General features: G+C 46.5%; 1 protein-coding gene across 12 annotated transcripts in view; it reads right to left on the bottom strand.

Moving 5' to 3' along the window:
- Positions 1-22004, bottom strand: part of LOC137436585 (glutathione S-transferase 3) — a 51912-nt gene that overhangs the window by 27802 nt on the left and 2106 nt on the right. For 3 of the 12 annotated variants that reach the window (XM_078786584.1, XM_068130525.2, XM_078786582.1), the window contains exons 3-4: positions 12002-12104; positions 2588-2639 (exon numbers count right to left, since the gene is read on the bottom strand). In XM_078786584.1, coding sequence (XP_078642710.1) covers positions 2588-2639; positions 12002-12088 — 139 coding nt within the window. In that variant the 5' untranslated portion in view covers positions 12089-12104. Of the gene's footprint in view, positions 1-2587; positions 2640-12001; positions 12150-12281; positions 12509-22004 lie in introns of those variants that run through there. The other 9 variants (XM_078786583.1, XM_078786587.1, XM_078786585.1 and 6 more) reach the window with 7 other exon arrangements.

Raw genomic sequence — 22004 nt, forward strand, 5'->3', positions numbered from 1 at the left:
TCGGACCATCACAGTAGGGAAGGCATTTCCTAGGGGTCGAGGGGGCTACAGAGGAGGACCACGGAGTAGTAGTGGTGGTGGCCGCAATAGATATTATTATGGAGGCTTCCAGAGTTATGACAGCTCCCGAAGGAAGGATTATCAGAGCAGTGGCCGAGAAGGAGACCGCCATTCAGGTGACTACTGTGACAAGTGGTCCAACCGTGATTGTTAGGAAAGTTAGAAAGAGTTGAAGCACTGAATGCTGCGGAGCGGCCGAGCCAAGATTCCTACACGGATTAACCGTGAACGCCACGTTTCTAAAGGCGTCCATGTAGTGAACTTTCCTACACGGATTAACCGTGAACTCCACGTTCCTAAAGGCGTCCATGTAGTGAATATGTCCAGGCCTCACCACCCAACCACCATGGAACCTGGCCCTCAGCTCGGCCCCCCCAGAAAAAGTGCTATCGATTTGCTTGACTTGGGATTCTTGATCAACCCCTTAACCTTCATTCAAAATAAACTAAAAGTCAAAATCAGAGGTTGAGGAGATGGAGTTTGGCTTTGCAGGGGTAACTTGGAAATTGAACATGTAAAGGGCAGGGACAATGTCGTTGCTGATGCTTTGTCCAGAGTGAATTAACTTTGGAAATCTCTGTAAGTTGTTCGAAGTTTTGTTGCTTGATTGTTGGGAAATATTGATGATTGTTGCCCATGGGAATTGAGGATGTGGGTGGTGAGTTTACTTTTGTTGGTTTCAAGAATTTGCCTACAAAGAAAGTTTTCGCTGTGTTCAAACTTTCTTTCTTGAGGGGGGGAAGTGTTACGGATTCGGCCCTAATTATGGTTGTTATTGTTATCATTGTTGGTTCTAGATATTATGCTTATTGTGGCTTAAGGGAAAGGGTTATTGTGGTTAAAAGGTTTAAAAGCGCTCCTCGTAAAATGTGGCCGGAAATCGGATCGTGACCCGGAAGAAATGGGAGCGAGGAAGAAGAGGCGTGGAAAAGAAGGAATAAGACGTTCTTGGTTGAAGCTCCGTACCGAGCGGTCGTGCGGGCAGTGCGAGTGAACTTTGAGTCTTTGAAAGGAAGTTTGTGCGATAGATGACATCGCCAGAGTGCTGTGGAGCCTGCGTAGTCGGGTATCTGCATTGAGGGTCCGGACTGTCCTTGCCTGGAAGCCCGGCTCGAGTGAAAGCCGTCCGCCATTTCGCCACGTGCGCTACCTTCAGTGAAAAGGTTTTTGTCATGTCGGCCGGGCATTATTCCCCCGGTGGGTTGCTGGGGACGGCTGGGCAAGAAAGTGGCTTTCGAGGATTATAAGGAGACTCGCTGATTGAACCGCAAACGTGTACGTCAGAGCGCCTCTTTGGGAGGTTTCCCATTCCACCGCTATTGTGCTGGGTGTTGGACCACGTGACCTATGGGTTGCTTCGATCGTCCACGCCTCAATTGTTTGTGATCGGACATTGATCCAACGATCGCTGGAGTGAATCGACTTCGCCTTGGAGGGGTACAGAGACATTGGGGGAGTGCTGTGAGTTGGGTTAAAGGACTAGATAAGGTGGTACCATCTTAAAATAGTGATTGTAGGGCGAATTGCTATTATTATTTGTGTCGTGATTCCGGTGTGATTTATAATATATTATTGTTTGTTCATAACCCTTGGTGTGGTTTCATTATTGATTTGATTGATTTCAACCAAGGATAACATATCTTTCTGCCGGGGACCCTCTATGGGTTCGGAGGTTTACCGAGACCAGGGGATAGGGGAGGACACCGTAACACCCTCTTAATACTTCCAAAAACCTCCCGTTTTGCAGTACTTTGACATGTTCCATATGGTGGTGCATAAGGGTGGTGTATAAGACTGTTTAAATAGTGCTAAACTTTCAGAATTGTTTTATGGATCTTTAAAGTCATTATTTTGTTAAAGTTTAAGTATATACTTTAACACTGTGTGGGGTATCTTTCCAGTTTTTTTTCCCTGTAATCACGGTTTTGAGTTGCATCAGCATGTAAAATTACACCTTTATAACCCACCTAGAAAGTACTAAACATTTATACAAGTGTATCAACCATTCAGTGGTTATAAAGAGATTATATTTTATGAACCATACTCTTTACAGAGTTTTGGTGCTTCTGACAGTTTCTTGGCAAGGGTTATACTGGGTGGCTTGCCATTGCCTTCCAGGCATTATTTGTCTGTGCTTTATCCTTTTTTAAGTGCTGAACCTCAAGCAAGGAAGCATTACTCTTACCATTACGATTGGCTCTAACCATTACGTACTATTTGTAAAGTCGTTCGTAAGACAGCCGGGGTACGAAGCCAACAACCTCCCAAATTCAGAGCGGACCATTACGCAAGTGTGTGTGTGTGCGTTCACAAAACTAGGTTCTTCCAACCAAAGTTGTTACTGGGTTATAGTATCCTAATTTTGAAACAGAATTAGTAAGCTGTAGACAGTCTGATGTGATATTCCATCTATTTAATGCAGACCTCAGGCCAAACAAGCAGGTGCTGGTTGTTTTTTGCACCAAGAGAATCCTTTTTTAATGGTTAATCTACCTTTTACAAGATATACAGTAACACCACAACTGACCTTTGACCATCTTCAGATACTGCTCTCTTGAGTCCAAGAACTCTTCTTCAAACTGCATTATAAAGAAATGGAAAATGATGCTCTCATCAGCAAAAACAATGTAGTGAACTTATTAAACAATATACCGTATTTAAATTCAATGAAAAATAAATTCTGGTAGATTCATATTTGTAAACAAATCTTGTACCCATGATCATTAAAGATCAGCAAAATTCGTTAAATATAAATATTATTTTTGTTAATATTTTTAAAAAAACCAAAAAAAACCCCCACACACACACACACACATCTCATTTTTTCATTTCTGTTCCTCAAAATTCTATCTCTCTCTTTTATTCACACACACACACACACACACACACACACACACACACACACACACACACACACACACACACACACTTAATTAATTGTGCAGTATCGGTTGTTTCTAAACTTAAATATAAATAATTTAAAGGATTGTTGCAAATGATGTAAATTTTACAACATCCCATATTCAACTTTATTTAAATTGTAAACCTCAAACATAGTTTCTCCACCTAAAGCAAGAACCTTAACCTGTAAGCAATTGACTCGTTTACCGACTGCATGGATCATCAGCTGGGTACCGTTCTTCCTCGAGGTTTCGATCCTTTCAGCCCAGGACCTCTCCAAACGGCGGATCCACAACCTCGATCAGGGATCCACATCAATAGATGGTACATCAGAAGATCCACAACCTCAGTTGCCACAATCAACCACAATCAGCCACAATCAACCTCAACCTCAATCACTCACACACACACACACACACACACACACACACACACACACACACACACACACACACACACACACACACACACACACACACACACACACACACACACACACACACACACACACACACACACACACACACACACACACCATGTAAAGTTTTGACTTTTTCCAACATATTTCAACATACAGCTATTTGATCTTCATTTCAACAATATTGATAGATAAAGGTGATATAATATAACAAATATCATGAAACATTTACATTTTGTAGTCCATTGTATAATTTAAATAAACATAAATGGAAATTTCACATGTGGAAAAGTAAGTACCTAGGCCCCTTTTTCCAATCCTATTCATATTGCGGCGTAGCCTTCCTCCAAATTGGGCTCCCTTGCTTGCCAGTAGCGTTCGCTGCCTGGCTCAGCCGCCATTACACACGCGGTCAAGCTGGAGAGGAAGGGCGGAGCGCCAGGAACGAAGGCGTGGCCCCTCAACGCCCCATCAAGGGGCGGACCGGTGAGCGCTCGCGACCACTCAGAGCCGAGGCCAGCTCACCGGTAGGCGGATCCAAAAGGCAAGCGGCTTGATACGCGAGTGGGCGATATAAGCGGGTGCGTGGGACTACTTCAATAGATGTGCGAGATGAGTCAGAGAGATGAGCCAGAGAGATGAGCCAGAGAGATGAGGGAGAGAAGAGAGGTGCCCGGGAGAACGATTTGAACCGATGCGAAAGGAGTCCTTGCTTGCCGTTTATGAACTATTGGAGGCGCACAACTTGTTGCATACGCCGCATCCCAGTCTTTCCCCCCCGCGATATAATTGTCCGCTCACGTTCAACGCCACGCGAAGCTGCCGGCCGCTTTTTTTTTTTTTTTTTTTTTTTTTTTGTATGCTGAATCGAGGCTCGTGAAAGAGCTAACATTTACTTCACAAACAAATCGACCAGACAAACAAAATACACAAAAAGAGGGAGCGGAAGACAAGATGGGGAGAAAAGGGGAAGCACACAAACACAACATCCGAGAGCAGGGAGATGTGTGGAAGGGAGAGGGCCCGGGGGGAGGAGGCATTGGAAGGGGAGGGGGGGAGGGGGAAGTATAAAGCACAAGGACACCAAGGACTTCCAGGACAGAAGTTGGTATTTCAAAAAGTGGAATTGGGGTGAAATTAGCGGGGGTAGAAAAGATCAAGGTTTTGGATGGGGGAAGATAAGAGATGGTGGTGAACAGCTGTTTTAAAGACTTGGAGGGTGGAGTGGGATTGAAGAGAGTGAGGGAGTTTGTTCCAGAGGCGGGAGAAAAGAGGAATGAAGGAGTGAAGGTGAGCAGAGAGTCTTGATTTTGGCAGTTTAGCCAAAAGAGGGTTGCAGGCAGATCTTGTGCGACCTGTAGGAATATTTGTGGGACAGAGCCCAGAGAGAGCTGGGGGGGCAAGGCCAGAGAGGAGTCGGTAGAAGACAGAAAGACCACCAACCTGCCTGCGGTGAGTGAGTGAGAGGCCCTTGGAGTTAGCTTCATCGCGGGAGATTCCAATGATTCTGAATGCTTTGGTTTCAACAGCGCGAAGGCAAGCTAGGTGTGAGGCAGGAGCACCAGCCCAGAGGGGAGAGCAGTATTCCATTGAGGTGCGGATGAAAGCCTTGTATGTGGTGAGGAGCTCAGGTGTGCCAAGGAAGGACTTCGCACGACGGAGGATGCCCAGTCGGCGACTGGCTTTGGAGGCCAGATTTGAAATGTGGTTTTTCCAGGAAAGATCATGGCAGATAGTGAGACCCAAAAGCTTGAAAACTTGCCGCGATACGAGTGAACACCCGGAGCGTGGACCAGAGCGGAGCGTGAATCTGGGGCCGGACCTCGACGCCTACCATCTGCTTGGACCCTTCTCTTCCTTCCTACCATTACCAACTCCTGTGTAAGTCCGTCTGTATTGTCCTGGGCGTGTTAATTAAGAGTGTTTAAGGTTTGCCCTGTGTATCTGCTTCTTCCTCTTCCACTGTACATTACCTCTTTCGTTTCCTCTTCATTATTGTACAATAAATTCTGTGTTCCTCCTTTATCTGATTTCTTCTCATCCGATCGCTTTAGTCTTTTCCCAATTGAATACCGCTGGCACGATATAGGAACCGCTTATAATCGGGTCTAGTCTTTGTTAACGGCCTGAGTCGTGGCTCACTTCGCTCGGCATGTCCATTACAGCCGCGGCTCATTTTCTCGCTTACCGGAAGGCGCTGGTAATTAGGTAATAGGAGCAATTGGCCTACCACCCAATTCAGCGCTGACCGGAAGTGACGTCATAGCTCCAGGACTCGGACGGCCAGCTTAATAGACGAGGGGATTGACCCCCCCTCGGTAAGGGGAGCGCCGTAATCCGAGATCCGCAACAATATGTCTTAATTTCAACAATTTTCTGCAAGAAATGGTGAATTATTTGAAAAATGCGCAAGGGTGCCAATATTTTTGGCCATGACAGAATCTGTCCCACGGACAGGCTGGAAGAAAAGTTAATGCTGATTCCTGCATGACATTCCTCTGCAATTTTAAAGAATATCATGTGACAGCCATGAAAAAAAGTTTTGGATCCGAAACGGCAGCTCACCTACAATTAAATGACAGCCCGTTTCGAAAGTCTTAAGGTACGTGTACGACCGCACCAAGAGCCACGGTGATGTGTTTTGCAAGAATAAGACTCATTATGAACAAAGAAATACTATACTGGTTGAAGTGCAGTATCAGTCTGCATTGGTAAATATGAACAATAGGTTTCATCGACTGATGGTCGACAACGCCTAAAATGACAGCTTCACTTTGCTTCCCACGGCACATGGCATACCTTTGTCGATCTTCAATTGATAAAACACATCATTGTTTACTTTTACTCAGACAAAAAACAAAATATTTTTTCCCCACCTTGGAAACCTGACTTTTCAGATACTGTACGCGGAATCATGGAAATTTAGTGAGCAATGTCAAGAACCCGTCTGCGATTGAAACCACAATTGCTCAACTCTCATGAAAGATGGCAAAGGAATACCAACCTTGAGCAGTTAGCATACATTTGTCAACTTCCTCTTGACAAAACCTATCATTCAAATAGTCCTCCTCCCTCCTCCCATGCAAAGCATTTGTTCTTGAACAGGTTCTCTTAAAAAGAAGAAGATTTTAATACACAGGTTTTATTGTACAGTACGTAAAATAATTAGTCAGTCATTACCTCCGAAATGCAGGTAAACAGAGTTTTCACCCCTGTTTGTCTGTCTGCCTGTTTGTGGGCACGATATCTCAAAAAGTTGTGGACGAATTCGAACGCAAATTGGTGCACAGATTGGCTGTGTGACAGACAGACCGAGTCAACCCACCTGGTGTTATTTAACGGCATGATAGGGGCTCAAACTCAAGACCCTAAGATCTTTAGGCAGCCACCTTAACCCTTAAGCCACCAGGCTTTTTCACATAAGTACATATGAGAGACCAAAATTAATAAATAATATTATGACAATGTATGTACACAAGTGGACAATTTAATGTTGTGGGTTGAGAGTGGAGGGACTACAGGGAGGGAGAAGCAGGGCTTTGCTTCTCGGATGGACTGCTTGAAGATTTCTGGGGTGAGAAGGCAAAGGGGAGGTAAGCCCGGAGTTGGGTGGGAGGCTGTGGACTTGTGGTTGGGTGGGTGGTGGGGGTTGTGGACTTGGGTTTGGGTGGGTGGTGGGGGTTGTGGACTTGGGTTTGGGTGGGAGGCTGTGGACTTGTGGTTGGGTGGGTGGTGGGGGTTGTGGACTTAGGTTTGGGTGGGTGGTGGGGGTTGTGGACTTGGGTTTGGGTGGGTGGTGGGGGTTGTGGACTTGGGTTTGGATGGGAGGCTGTGGACTTGGGTTTGGGTGGGTGGTGGGGGTTGTGGACTTGGGTTTGGGTGGGTGGTGGGGGTTGTGGACTTGGGTTTGGGTGGGTGGTGGGGGTTGTGGACTTGGGTTTGGGTGGGTGGTGGGGGTTGTGGACTTGGGTTTGGATGGGTGGTGGGGGTTGTGGACTTGGGTTTGGGTGGGTGGTGGGGGTTGTGGACTTGGGTTTGGGTGGGAGGCTGTGGACTTGGGTTTGGGTGGGTGGTGGGGGTTGTGGACTTGGGTTTGGGTGGGAGGCTGTGGACTTGTGGTTGGATGGGTGGTGGGGGTTGTGGACTTGTGGTTGGGTGGGTGGTGGGGGTTGTGGACTTGGGTTTGGGTGGGTGGTGGGGGTTGTGGACTTAGGTTTGGGTGGGTGGTGGGGGTTGTGGACTTGGGTTTGGGTGGGTGGTGGGGGTTGTGGACTTGGGTTTGGATGGGTGGTGGGGGTTGTGGACTTGGGTTTGGGTGGGTGGTGGGGGTTGTGGACTTGGGTTTGGGTGGGTGGTGGGGGTTGTGGACTTGGGTTTGGGTGGGTGGTGGAGGTTGTGGACTTGGACCTGGGTTTGGATGGGTGCTGTGGACTTGGGTTTGGGTGGGTGGTGGGGGTTGTGGACTTGGGTTTGGGTGGGTGGTGGGGGTTGTGGACTTGGGTTTGGGTGGGTGGTGGGGGTTGTGGACTTGGGTTTGGGTGGGTGGTGGGGGTTGTGGACTTGGGTTTGGGTGGGTGGTAGGGGTTGTGGACTTGGGTTTGGGTGGGTGCTGGGGGTTGTGGACTTGGGTTTGGGTGGGTGGTGGGGGTTGTGGACTTGGGTTTGGGTGGGTGGTGGGGGTTGTGGACTTGGGTTTGGGTGGGAGGCTGTGGACTTGTGGTTGGGTGGGTGGTGGGGGTTGTGGACTTGGGTTTGGGTGGGTGGTGGGTGTTGTGGACTTAGGTTTGGGTGGGTGGTGGGGGTTGTGGACTTGGGTTTGGGTGGGTGGTGGGGGTTGTGGACTTGGGTTTGGATGGGAGGCTGTGGACTTGGGTTTGGGTGGGTGGTGGGGGTTGTGGACTTGGGTTTGGGTGGGTGGTGGGGGTTGTGGACTTGGGTTTGGGTGGGTGGTGGGGGTTGTGGACTTGGGTTTGGGTGGGTGGTGGGGGTTGTGGACTTGGGTTTGGATGGGTGGTGGGGGTTGTGGACTTGGGTTTGGGTGGGTGGTGGGGGTTGTGGACTTGGGTTTGGGTGGGAGGCTGTGGACTTGGGTTTGGGTGGGTGGTGGGGGTTGTGGACTTGGGTTTGGGTGGGAGGCTGTGGACTTGTGGTTGGATGGGTGGTGGGGGTTGTGGACTTGTGGTTGGGTGGGTGGTGGGGGTTGTGGACTTGGGTTTGGGTGGGTGGTGGGGGTTGTGGACTTAGGTTTGGGTGGGTGGTGGGGGTTGTGGACTTGGGTTTGGGTGGGTGGTGGGGGTTGTGGACTTGGGTTTGGATGGGTGCTGTGGACTTGGGTTTGGGTGGGTGGTGGGGGTTGTGGACTTGGGTTTGGGTGGGTGGTGGGGGTTGTGGACTTGGGTTTGGGTGGGTGGTGGAGGTTGTGGACTTGGACCTGGGTTTGGATGGGTGCTGTGGACTTGGGTTTGGGTGGGTGGTGGGGGTTGTGGACTTGGGTTTGGGTGGGTGGTGGGGGTTGTGGACTTGGGTTTGGGTGGTTGGTGGGGGTTGTGGACTTGGGTTTGGGTGGTTGGTGGGGGTTGTGGACTTGGGTTTGGGTGGGTGGTAGGGGTTGTGGACTTGGGTTTGGGTGGGTGCTGGGGGTTGTGGACTTGGGTTTGGGTGGGTGGTGGGGGTTGTGGACTTGGGTTTGGATGGGTGGTGGGGGTTGTGGACTTGGGTTTGGGTGGGTGGTGGGGGTTGTGGACTTGGGTTTGGGTTTGGATGGGTGCTGTGGACTTGGGTTTGGGTGGGTGGTGGGGGTTGTGGACTTGGGTTTGGGTGGGTGGTGGGGGTTGTGGACTTGGGTTTGGATGGGTGGTGGGGGTTGTGGACTTGGGTTTGGGTGGGTGGTGGGGGTTGTGGACTTGGGTTTGGGTGGGTGGTGGGGGTTCTGGACTTGGGTTTGGGTGGGTGGTGGGGGTTCTGGACTTGGGTTTGGGTGGGTGGTGGGGGTTGTGGACTTGGGTTTGGATGGGTGGTGGGGGTTGTGGACTTGGGTTTGGATGGGTGGTGGGGGTTGTGGACTTGGGTTTGGGTGGGTGGTGGGGGTTGTGGACTTGGGTTTGGGTGGGTGGTGGGGGTTGTGGACTTGGGTTTGGATGGGAGGCTGTGGACTTGGGTTTGGGTGGGTGGTGGGGGTTGTGGACTTGGGTTTGGGTGGGTGGTGGGGGTTGTGGACTTGGGTTTGGGTGGGTGGTGGGGGTTGTGGACTTGGGTTTGGGTGGGTGGTGGGGGTTGTGGACTTGGGTTTGGATGGGTGGTGGGGGTTGTGGACTTGGGTTTGGGTGGGTGGTGGGGGTTGTGGACTTGGGTTTGGGTGGGAGGCTGTGGACTTGGGTTTGGGTGGGTGGTGGGGGTTGTGGACTTGGGTTTGGGTGGGAGGCTGTGGACTTGTGGTTGGATGGGTGGTGGGGGTTGTGGACTTGTGGTTGGGTGGGTGGTGGGGGTTGTGGACTTAGGTTTGGGTGGGTGGTGGGGGTTGTGGACTTGGGTTTGGGTGGGTGGTGGGGGTTGTGGACTTGGGTTTGGATGGGTGCTGTGGACTTGGGTTTGGGTGGGTGGTGGGGGTTGTGGACTTGGGTTTGGGTGGGTGGTGGGGGTTGTGGACTTGGGTTTGGGTGGGTGGTGGAGGTTGTGGACTTGGACCTGGGTTTGGATGGGTGCTGTGGACTTGGGTTTGGGTGGGTGGTGGGGGTTGTGGACTTGGGTTTGGGTGGGTGGTGGGGGTTGTGGACTTGGGTTTGGGTGGGTGGTGGGGGTTGTGGACTTGGGTTTGGGTGGGTGGTGGGGGTTGTGGACTTGGGTTTGGGTGGGTGGTAGGGGTTGTGGACTTGGGTTTGGGTGGGTGCTGGGGGTTGTGGACTTGGGTTTGGGTGGGTGGTGGGGGTTGTGGACTTGGGTTTGGATGGGTGGTGGGGGTTGTGGACTTGGGTTTGGGTGGGTGGTGGGGGTTGTGGACTTGGGTTTGGGTTTGGATGGGTGCTGTGGACTTGGGTTTGGGTGGGTGGTGGGGGTTGTGGACTTGGGTTTGGGTGGGTGGTGGGGGTTGTGGACTTGGGTTTGGATGGGTGGTGGGGGTTGTGGACTTGGGTTTGGGTGGGTGGTGGGGGTTGTGGACTTGGGTTTGGATGGGTGGTGGGGGTTGTGGACTTGGGTTTGGGTGGGTGGTGGGGGTTGTGGACTTGGGTTTGGGTGGGTGGTGGGGGTTGTGGACTTGGGTTTGGATGGGTGGTGGGGGTTGTGGACTTGGGTTTGGGTGGGTGGTGGGGGTTGTGGACTTGGGTTTGGGTGGGTGGTGGGGGTTGTGGACTTGGGTTTGGGTGGGTGGTGGGGGTTGTGGACTTGGGTTTGGGTTTGGATGGGTGCTGTGGACTTGGGTTTGGGTGGGTGGTGGGGGTTGTGGACTTGGGTTTGGGTGGGTGGTGGGGGTTGTGGACTTGGGTTTGGGTGGGTGGTGGGGGTTGTGGACTTGGGTTTGGATGGGTGGTGGGGGTTGTGGACTTGGGTTTGGGTGGGTGGTGGGGGTTGTGGACTTGGGTTTGGGTGGGTGGTGGGGGTTCTGGACTTGGGTTTGGGTGGGTGGTGGGGGTTCTGGACTTGGGTTTGGATGGGTGGTGGGGGTTGTGGACTTGGGTTTGGATGGGTGGTGGGGGTTGTGGACTTGGGTTTGGATGGGTGGTGGGGGTTGTGGACTTGGGTTTGGGTGGGTGGTGGGGGTTGTGGACTTGGGTTTGGGTGGGTGGTGGGGGTTGTGGACTTGGGTTTGGGTGGGTGGTGGGGGTTGTGGACTTGGGTTTGGGTGGGTGGTGGGGGTTGTGGACTTGGGTTTGGATGGGTGGTGGGGGTTGTGGACTTGGGTTTGGATGGGTGCTGTGGATTTGGGTTTGGGTGGGTGGTGGGGGTTGTGGACTTGCGGTTGGGTGGTGAATGAATAACGCAACAGGGGGAGGAGTTGAGGACTTGAAGAAGGAAGGGGGAGGGAAGGACAAAGCTTGGAGTAAACGGGACAGAATTTGGAGATGGGGTTGGCCTTTGGAGAAAAGGGATTGAAGACTTGGAGGAGGGAGAGTTGAAGAAGAAATGGGGAGGGGAGGGGAGGACAGTTGAGGTGGGGTCGGGGGGAGAGGGGCGGTTGAGGCTTTGTGTCGAGGTAAGTTGATGACTTGAAACCACATTTTACATTAACCGCGAATCTCAGCGTGGTTGTACTGGGGAAGATTTTCATGGTTAAAAAAAACCCCATTCATAACCGCGTTTGTTTCGGCTTAAGTGGTGAAACAAATCGTCCATGTGTGTGTGTGTGTGTCGTGTCGCGCCATTCCTGGTGGTAATGGCGATTACAGGTGACAGTGCATAATAAAATATGTCCATCGTCTGCATGAACAGTGAACACCAATCTATAGGCATTGGAAGTTATCATCATCCTTCGATGGGTTTGTTTGTCTGACTTCTCTTCACTCTTGAACCAAATTAGGTTAAAACTGCAACTTGTACTCAGACCAAGTTGGAGGTGAAGGGGTAGAAAAGGTAGTAACTGAAGCTCTATATATATATATCGATATGGTTGTGAATATACCCACGAACCTCGATCCCTGCAGCAGCGAGCAACCAACGAACAGATTCCATGCGACCTCTGCCATCAAAGTAATAAAGCTTCACTTTCCCGCTCATTTTTCCAGCGCAGCGACTGCAAACACACGACAGTTTCCACCACAGGGATGCACACACACACCTGCAGTGAGTCACACTCAATACCTGCAGGCTTCACAAACGTCGTTTCCACAGCTCATAAAATTAAAACTTCAATTTTAACAGTGAGTTGTTCAAAGAAGCAAATAATCACGATTCCAGGATTTCGACACACCGTGGGCTAACCGTTACAGTACCTGAGTACCGGTACGCGTTATCAAGTGCTCCTCTAATGACCTCTTACGTGAAATGAATCAAATGATCGCTTAATAGTCCTTGTGGAAAGTATCTGTACTGAAATTACGTAGCGGAAGGAAGGTGGCAAGGGGGCGGGGCGGTTAACAGAGTCATTGCAAATGAAGCCCCTAAAGGCAGCTTCTTCTTCTTCTCATTGGGCGTGGCAGTGGAATCTTCTTCTCTCGATCATTAACTCGGGTCTCGAAACTTCACGTGAACTTGAATAGGACTACCGTGACTACCTAGGTACGTTTCGGGAGTCGAGATACTTTATTACAGATTGGGAAAACGATTGGCAGATGGAGTTAACATAAACAAATGTGAGGTGCTAGGGATAGGGAACAATAATGGGAATTGGGATAACATGATGTAAGGGGAAATGTTGGAGCGTCGCAAAGGTGAAGGATCTCGGGGTGGTAATAAATTCGGCAGATAAGCTACAGGTAAGGCTAACAGGGTTTAGGTTGTTTTCCCAGAAGGATAATTATTATAAATGAAAAGAGGTAGTTTTAACACTGTATAGGAATTTAGTGAGGGCCCATGTGGAATATCGTGTGCAGTTTTGGTCACCACAGCTTGGAAAGTACACGCAGTGCATTCAGAAAGTATTCAGACCCCTTCACTTTTTTCACATTTTGTTATGTTGCAGCCTTATGCTGAAATCGTTTAAATTCATTTTTTCCCTCATCAATCTGCACTCAATACCCCATAATGACAAAGAGAAAACAGGATTTTAGAAAGTTTTGCAAATTTATTAAAAAGAAAAAACTGAAATATCACATTTACATAAGTATTCAGACCCTTTGCTATGACACTTGAAATTTAGCTCAGGTGCCTCCCATTTCTCTTGATCATCTTTGAGATGTTTCTACACCTTGATTGGAGTCCACCTGTGGTAAATTCAATTGATTGGACATGATTTGAAAGGCACACACCTGTCTAAATAAGGTCTCACAGCTGACAATGCATATCAGAGCAAAAACGAAGCCATGAGGTCGAAGGAACTACCTGCAGAGCTCAGAGACGGGATTGTGTCGAGGCACAGATCTGGGGAAGCCTACAAAAAAAATTCTCCTGCATTGAAGGTTCCAAAGAGCACAGTGGCCTCCATAATTCTAAAATGGAAGAAGTTTGGAACAACCAGGACTCTTCCTAGAGCTGGCCACCTGGCCAAACTGAGCAATCGGGGGAGAAGGGCCTTGGTGAGAGAGGTGACCAAGAACCCGATGGTCACTCTGGCTGAGCTCCAGAGATCCTGTGTGGAGATGGGAGAAACTTCCAGAAGGACAACCATCACTGCAACACTCCACCGATCTGGGCTTTATGGCAGAGTGGCCAGACGGATGCCTCTCCTCAGTGAAAGACACATGAAAGCCCACAGAATCTTGTTTCTCACAGTCTGAGAGTCCTTTTAGTGCTTTTTTGCAAACTCCAAGCGGGCTTTCACGTGTGGAAATTATGTTTAAAAAAAAAGAATCTTTGATAAATTGTATAAAAATTGGCACAACTTATTCAATAAAATGACAGAAGTATTCCAAAAGCATCAATACAATGTCACTTCCACGTCCTCGCGTTAAGAGAAGAAAAACATAGGGGCAATACCCCTGGCGTTCACCTGGTAGAATAAACAGTATACTGCACTGACTAAAGGTATTTTAAACCAATTTCAATGCTTGCTCGAAGACAGGGCAGCATGTAGAATCATTCTAACATAATCATAAAACTTTAAACACAAACAAACGAGAAAAATACCTATTTTGGGGGGCAACGCCACCACCCCCTCCCATCCCGTGTACCTCCTCAGACCCAAATTTTTCCAATGCCTTGAACAAACATTGGTACATCACGGATGATGAAGGTTTTGGTGAAGTTTCATCAAAATCGTGTGTGTAGGTTCTGAGAAAAAAGCAAATACCTATTTTGGGGGGCAAGCCCCCCATAGACCACCTGAGACCCCAATTTTTAAAATGCCAGGAACAAACTTTGGTACAACGCGGGTGATTAAGATTGTGGTCATGTTTCATCAGAATTGCTTGTGTAGTTTCTGAGAAGAAAGCAAATTCCTATTTTGGGGGTCAAACCTGGATCCACTTTGACCCCCAGGAAAACCCCCTGAGACCCCGATTCCTTCAATGCCGTGAACAAATTTTAGTCACAACACAACAAATATCATTTGTGCCAAATTTGGTCGCAATCCCATCAGCGGTTTCGGAGAAGAAGTTTCAAGTGTTTACGGGTGGACGGACTGACGGACGGACGGACAGACAACGCTCCATCGCAGAAGCTCCCCTGAACTTCATTCCGAAAAAAAAACCTAAAAAGAGAAGAAAAACGGCTGCAGAAGCAAGCTCAACATGCTACCCCTGTAAAAATGGAAGCACAGAGAACGAGAGCTCCACGATGATGATAACCTATCGATCACAAGAGAATCCTGACACTGGGGGGAAGGGGACTTTTACAAGTTCGACTTCTCAAGATCTTGCTAAGATGGCGATCAGCAGCAAGACCCTGAGGTTAACACACGAAACGTATCTAGGTAGTCGGTATAGTGTTATTAAAGTGGCTTTGAGACCTGGGTTAACACATGAAATGTATCGAGGTAGTCGGTATAGTGTTATTAAAGTGGTTTTGAGACCTGGGTTAACACATGAAACGCATCTAGGTAATCGGTAGTGTTATTAAAGTGAGGTTTTGAGACCTGGGTTAACACACGAAACGTATCTAGGTAGTCGGTACAGTGTTATTAAAGTGGTTTTGAGACCTGGGTTAACACACGAAACGTATCGAGGTAGTCGGTATAGTGTTATTAAAGTGAGGTTTTGAGACCTGGGTTAACACACGAAACGTATCGAGGTAGTCGGTATAGTGTTATTAAACTGAGGTTTTGAGACCTGGGTTAACACACGAAACGTATCTCGGTAGTCGGTATAGTGTTATTAAAGTGGTTTTGAGACCTGGGTTAACACACGAAACATATCGAGGTAGTCGGTATAGTGTTATTAAAGTGGTTTTGAGACCTGGGTTAACACATGAAATGTATCTAGGTAGTCGGTATAGTGTTATTAAAGTGGTTTTGAGACCTGGGTTAACACATGAAACGTATCTAGGTAATCGGTAGTGTTATTAAAGTGAGGTTTTGAGACCTGGGTTAACACACGAAATGTATCTAGGTAGTCGGTATAGTGTTATTAAAGTGAGGTTTTGAGACCTGGGTTAACACACGAAACGTATCTAGGTAGTCGGTATAGTGTTATTAAAGTGAGGTTTTGAGACCTGGGTTAACACATGAAACGTATCTAGGTAATCGGTAGTGTTATTAAACTGAGGTTTTGAGACCTGGGTTAACACACGAAACGTATCTCGGTAGTCGGTATAGTGTTATTAAAGTGGTTTTGAGACCTGGGTTAACACATCAAACGTATCTAGGTAGTCGGTATAGTGTTATTAAAGTGGTTTTGAGACCTGGGTTAACACATGAAACGTATCTAGGTAATCGGTAGTGTTATTAAACTGAGGTTTTGAGACCTGGGTTAACACATGAAACGTATCTAGGTAGTCGGTATAGTGTTATTAAAGTGGTTTTGAGACCTGGGTTAACACATGAAACGTATCTAGGTAATCGGTAGTGTTATTAAACTGAGGTTTTGAGACCTGGGCTAACACACGAAACGTATCTAGGTAGTCGGTAGTGTTATTAAAGTGAGGTTTTGAGACCTGGGCTAACACATGAAACGTATCTAGGTAATCGGTAGTGTTATTAAACTGAGGTTTTGAGACCTGGGTTAACACATGAAACGTATCTAGGTAGTCGGTAGTGTTATTAAAGTGAGGTTTTGAGACCTGGGTTAACACACGAAACGTATCTAGGTAGTCGGTATAGTGTTATTAAAGTGGTTTTGAGACCTGGGTTAACACATGAAACGTATCTAGGTAATCGGTAGTGTTATTAAACTGAGGTTTTGAGACCTGGGTTAACACATGAAACGTATCTAGGTAGTCGGAAGTGTGATTAAAGTGAGGTTTTGAGACCTGGGTCAACACACGAAACGTATCTAGGTAGTCGGTATAGTGTTATTAAAGTGGTTTTGAGACCTGGGTTAACACACGAAACGTATCTAGGTAGTCGGTATAGTGTTATTAAAGTGAGGTTTTGAGACCTGGGTTAACACACGAAACGTATCTAGGTAGTCGGTATAGTGTTATTAAAGTGGTTTTGAGACCTGGGTTAACACACGAAATGTAACTAGGTAGTCGGTATAGTGTTATTAAAGTGAGGTTTTGAGACCCAGGTTAACACATGAAACGTATCTAGGTAGTCGGTAGTGTTATTAAAGTGAGGTTTTGAGACCTGGGTTAACACACGAAACGTATCTAGGTAATCGGTAGTGTTATTAAAGTGGTTTTGAGACCTGGGTTAACACAGGAAACGTATCTAGGTAGTCGGTAGTGTTATTAAAGTGGTTTTGAGACCTGGGTTAACACACGAAACGTATCTAGGTAGTCAGTATAGTGTTATTAAAGTGGTTTTGAGACCTGGGTTAACACACGAAATGTATCTAGGTAGTCGGTATAGTGTTATTAAAGTGAGGTTTTGAGACCTGGGTTAACACACGAAACGTATCTAGGTAGTCGGTAGTGTTATTAAAGTGAGGTTTTGAGACCTGGGTTAACACATGAAACGTATCTAGGTAGTCGGTATAGTGTTATTAAAGTGGTTTTGAGACCTGGGTTAACACATGAAACGTATCTAGGTAGTCGGTAGTGTTATTAAAGTGAGGTTTTGAGACCTGGGCTAACACACGAAACGTATCTAGGTAGTCGGTATAGTGTTATTAAAGTGGTTTTGAGACCTGGGTTAACACATGAAACGTATCTAGGTAATCGGTAGTGTTATTAAACTGAGGTTTTGAGACCTGGGTTAACACATGAAACGTATCTAGGTAGTCGGTAGTGTTAATAAAGTGAGGTTTTGAGACCTGGGTTAACACACGAAACGTATCTAGGTAGTCGGTATAGTGTTATTAAAGTGGTTTTGAGACCTGGGTTAACACATGAAACGTATCTAGGTAATCGGTAGTGTTATTAAACTGAGGTTTTGAGACCTGGGTTAACACATGAAACGTATCTAGGTAGTCAGTAGTGTTATTAAAGTGAGGTTTTGAGACCTGGGTCAACACACGAAACGTATCTAGGTAGTCGGTATAGTGTTATTAAAGTGGTTTTGAGACCTGGGTTAACACACGAAACGTATCTAGGTAGTCGGTATAGTGTGATTAAAGTGAGGTTTTGAGACGTGGGTTAACACACGAAACGTATCTAGGTAGTCGGTATAGTGTTATTAAAGTGGTTTTGAGACCTGGGTTAACACACGAAACGTAACTCGGTAGTCGGTATAGTGTTATTAAAGTGAGGTTTTGAGACCCAGGTTAACACATGAAACGTATCTAGGTAGTCGGTAGTGTTATTAAAGTGAGGTTTTGAGACCTGGGTTAACACATGAAACGTATCTAGGTAATCGGTAGTGTTATTAAACTGAGGTTTTGAGACCTGGGTTAACACACAAAACGTATCTAGGTAGTCGGTAGTGTTGTTAAAGTGGTTTTGAGACCTGGGTTAACACACGAAACGTATCTAGGTAGTCGGTAGTGTTGTTAAAGTGGTTTTGAGACCTGGGTTAACACACGAAACGTATCTAGGTAGTCGGTAGTGTTGTTAAAGTGGTTTTGAGACCTGGGTTAACACACGAAACGTATCTAGGTAGTCGGTAGTGTTGTTAAAGTGGTTTTGAGACCTGGGTTAACACACGAAACGTATCTAGGTAGTCGGTAGTGTTGTTAAAGTGGTTTTGAGACCTGGGTTAACACACGAAACGTATCTAGGTAGTCGGAAGTGTTATTAAAGTGGTTTTGAGACCTGGGTTAACACACGAAACGTATCTAGGTAGTCGGTATAGTGTTATTAAAGTGAGGTTTTGAGACCTGGGTTAACACACGAAACGTAACTAGGTAGTCGGTAGTGTTGTTAAAGTGGTTTTGAGACCTGGGTTAACACACGAAACGTAGCTAGGTAGTCGGTAGTGTTATTAAAGTGGTTTTGAGACCTGGGTTAACACACGAAACGTATCTAGGTAGTCAGTATAGTGTTATTAAAGTGGTTTTGAGACCTGGGTTAACACACGAAACGTATCTAGGTAGTCGGTAGTGTTATTAAAGTGAGGTTTTGAGACCTGGGTTAACACATGAAACGTATCTAGGTAATCGGTAGTGTTATTAAACTGAGGTTTTGAGACCTGGGTTAACACAGGAAACGTATCTAGGTAGTCGGTAGTGTTGTTAAAGTGGTTTTGAGACCTGGGTTAACACACGAAACGTATCTAGGTAGTCGGTAGTGTTGTTAAAGTGGTTTTGAGACCTGGGTTAACACACAAAACATATCTAGGTAGTCGGTAGTGTTGTTAAAGTGGTTTTGAGACCTGGGTTAACACACGAAACGTATCTAGGTAGTCAGTATAGTGTTACTAAAGTGGTTTTGAGACCTGGGTTAACACACGAAACGTATCTAGGTAGTCGGTAGTGTTATTAAAGTGAGGTTTTGAGACCTGGGTTAACACATGAAACGTATCTAGGTAATCGGTAGTGTTATTAAACTGAGGTTTTGAGACCTGGGTTAACACACGAAACGTATCTAGGTAGTCGGTAGTGTTGTTAAAGTGGTTTTGAGACCTGGGTTAACACACGAAACGTATCTAGGTAGTCGGTAGTGTTGTTAAAGTGGTTTTGAGACCTGGGTTAACACACAAAACATATCTAGGTAGTCGGTAGTGTTGTTAAAGTGGTTTTGAGACCTGGGTTAACACACAAAACGTATCTAGGTAGTCGGTAGTGTTGTTAAAGTGGTTTTGAGACCTGGGTTAACACACGAAACGTATCTAGGTAGTCGGAAGTGTTATTAAAGTGGATTTGAGACCTGGGTTAACACACGAAACGTATCTAGGTAGTCGGTATAGTGTTATTAAAGTGAGGTTTTGAGACCTGGGTTAACACACGAAACGTAACTAGGTAGTCGGTAGTGTTGTCAAAGTGGTTTTGAGACCTGGGTTAACACACGAAACGTCGCTAGGTAGTCGGTAGTGTTATTAAAGTGGTTTTGAGACCTGGGTTAACACACGAAACGTATCTAGGTAGTCGGTATAGTGTTATTAAAGTGGTTTGAGACCTGGGTTAACACACGAAACGTATCTAGGTAGTCGGTATAGTGTTATTAAAGTGGTTTTGAGACCTGGGTTAACACACGAAACGTATCTAGGTAGTCGGTAGTGTTGTTAAACTGAGGTTTTGAGACCTGGTTTAACACACGAAACGTATCTAGGTAGTCGGTAGTGTTATTAAAGTGGTTTTGAGACCTGGGTTAACACACGAAACGGATCTAGGTAGTCGGTAGTGCTATTAAAGTGGTTTTAAGACCTGGGTTAACACACGAAACGTATCTAGGTAGTCGGTAGTGTTATTAAACTGAGGTTTTGAGGCCTGGGTTAACACACGAAACGTATCTAGGTAGTCGGTATAGTGTTATTAAAGTGGTTTTGAGACCTGGGTTAACACAGCAAACGTATCTAGGTAGTCGGTATAGTGTTATTAAAGTGGTTTTGAGACCTGGGTGAACCCACGAAACGTATCTAGGTAGTCGTTAGTGTTATTAAAGTGGTTTTGAGACCTGGGTTAACACACGAAACGTATCTCGGTAGTCGGTATAGTGTTATTAAAGTGGTTTTGAGACCTGGGTTAACACACGAAACGTATCTAGGTAGTCGGTATAGTGTTATTAAAGTGAGGTTTTGAGACCTGGGTTAACACACGAAACGTAACTAGGTAGTCGGTAGTGTTGTTAAAGTGGTTTTGAGACCTGGGTTAACACATGAAACGTATCTAGGTAGTCGGTAGTGTTATTAAAGTGAGGTTTTGAGACCTGGGCTAACACACGAAACGTATCTAGGTAGTCGGTATAGTGTTCTTAAAGTGGTTTTGAGACCTGGGTTAACACATGAAACGTATCTAGGTAATCGGTAGTGTTATTAAACTGAGGTTTTGAGACCTGGGTTAACACATGAAACGTATCTAGGTAGTCGGTAGTGTTAATAAAGTGAGGTTTTGAGACCTGGGTTAACACACGAAACGTATCTAGGTAGTCGGTATAGTGTTATTAAAGTGGTTTTGAGACCTGGATTAACACATGAAACGTATCTAGGTAATCGGTAGTGTTATTAAACTGAGGTTTTGAGACCTGGGTTAACACATGAAACGTATCTAGGTAGTCGGTAGTGTTATTAAAGTGAGGTTTTGAGACCTGGGTCAACACACGAAACGTATCTAGGTAGTCGGTATAGTGTTATTAAAGTGGTTTTGAGACCTGGGTTAACACACGAAACGTATCTAGGTAGTCGGTATAGTGTGATTAAAGTGAGGTTTTGAGACGTGGGTTAACACACGAAACGTATCTAGGTAGTCGGTATAGTGTTATTAAAGTGGTTTTGAGACCTGGGTTAACACACGAAACGTAACTCGGTAGTCGGTATAGTGTTATTAAAGTGAGGTTTTGAGACCCAGGTTAACACATGAAACGTATCTAGGTAGTCGGTAGTGTTATTAAAGTGAGGTTTTGAGACCTGGGTTAACACATGAAACGTATCTAGGTAATCGGTAGTGTTATTAAACTGAGGTTTTGAGACCTGGGTTAACACACAAAACGTATCTAGGTAGTCGGTAGTGTTGTTAAAGTGGTTTTGAGACCTGGGTTAACACACGAAACGTATCTAGATAGTCGGTAGTGTTGTTAAAGTGGTTTTGAGACCTGGGTTAACACACAAAACATATCTAGGTAGTCGGTAGTGTTGTTCAAGTGGTTTTGAGACCTGGGTTAACACACGAAACGTATCTAGGTAGTCGGTAGTGTTGTTAAAGTGGTTTTGAGACCTGGGTTAACACACGAAACGTATCTAGGTAGTCGGAAGTGTTATTAAAGTGGTTTTGAGACCTGGGTTAACACACGAAACGTATCTAGGTAGTCGGTATAGTGTTATTAAAGTGAGGTTTTGAGACCTGGGTTAACACACGAAACGTAACTAGGTAGTCGGTAGTGTTGTTAAAGTGGTTTTGAGACCTGGGTTAACACACGAAACGTAGCTAGGTAGTCGGTAGTGTTATTAAAGTGGTTTTGAGACCTGGGTTAACACACGAAACGTATCTAGGTAGTCAGTATAGTGTTATTAAAGTGGTTTTGAGACCTGGGTTAACACACGAAACGTATCTAGGTAGTCGGTATAGTGTTATTAAAGTGAGGTTTTGAGACCTGGGTTAACACACGAAACGTAACTAGGTAGTCGGTAGTGTTGTTAAAGTGGTTTTGAGACCTGGGTTAACACACGAAACGTATCTAGGTAGTCGGTAGTGTTATTAAAGTGGTTTTGAGACCTGGGTTAACACACGAAACGTATCTAGGTAGTCGGTATAGTGTTATTAAAGTGGTTTTGAGACCTGGGTTAACACACGAAACGTATCTAGGTAGTCGGTATAGTGTTATTAAAGTGGTTTTGAGACCTGGGTTAACACACGAAACGTATCTAGGTAGTCGGTATAGTGTTATTAAAGTGGTTTTGAGACCTGGG

Source organism: Myxine glutinosa, chromosome 11 (assembly GCF_964187855.1).
Source record: "Myxine glutinosa chromosome 11, kmMyxGlut1.1, whole genome shotgun sequence".
NCBI classification, from domain to species: Eukaryota; Metazoa; Chordata; class Myxini; order Myxiniformes; family Myxinidae; genus Myxine; species Myxine glutinosa.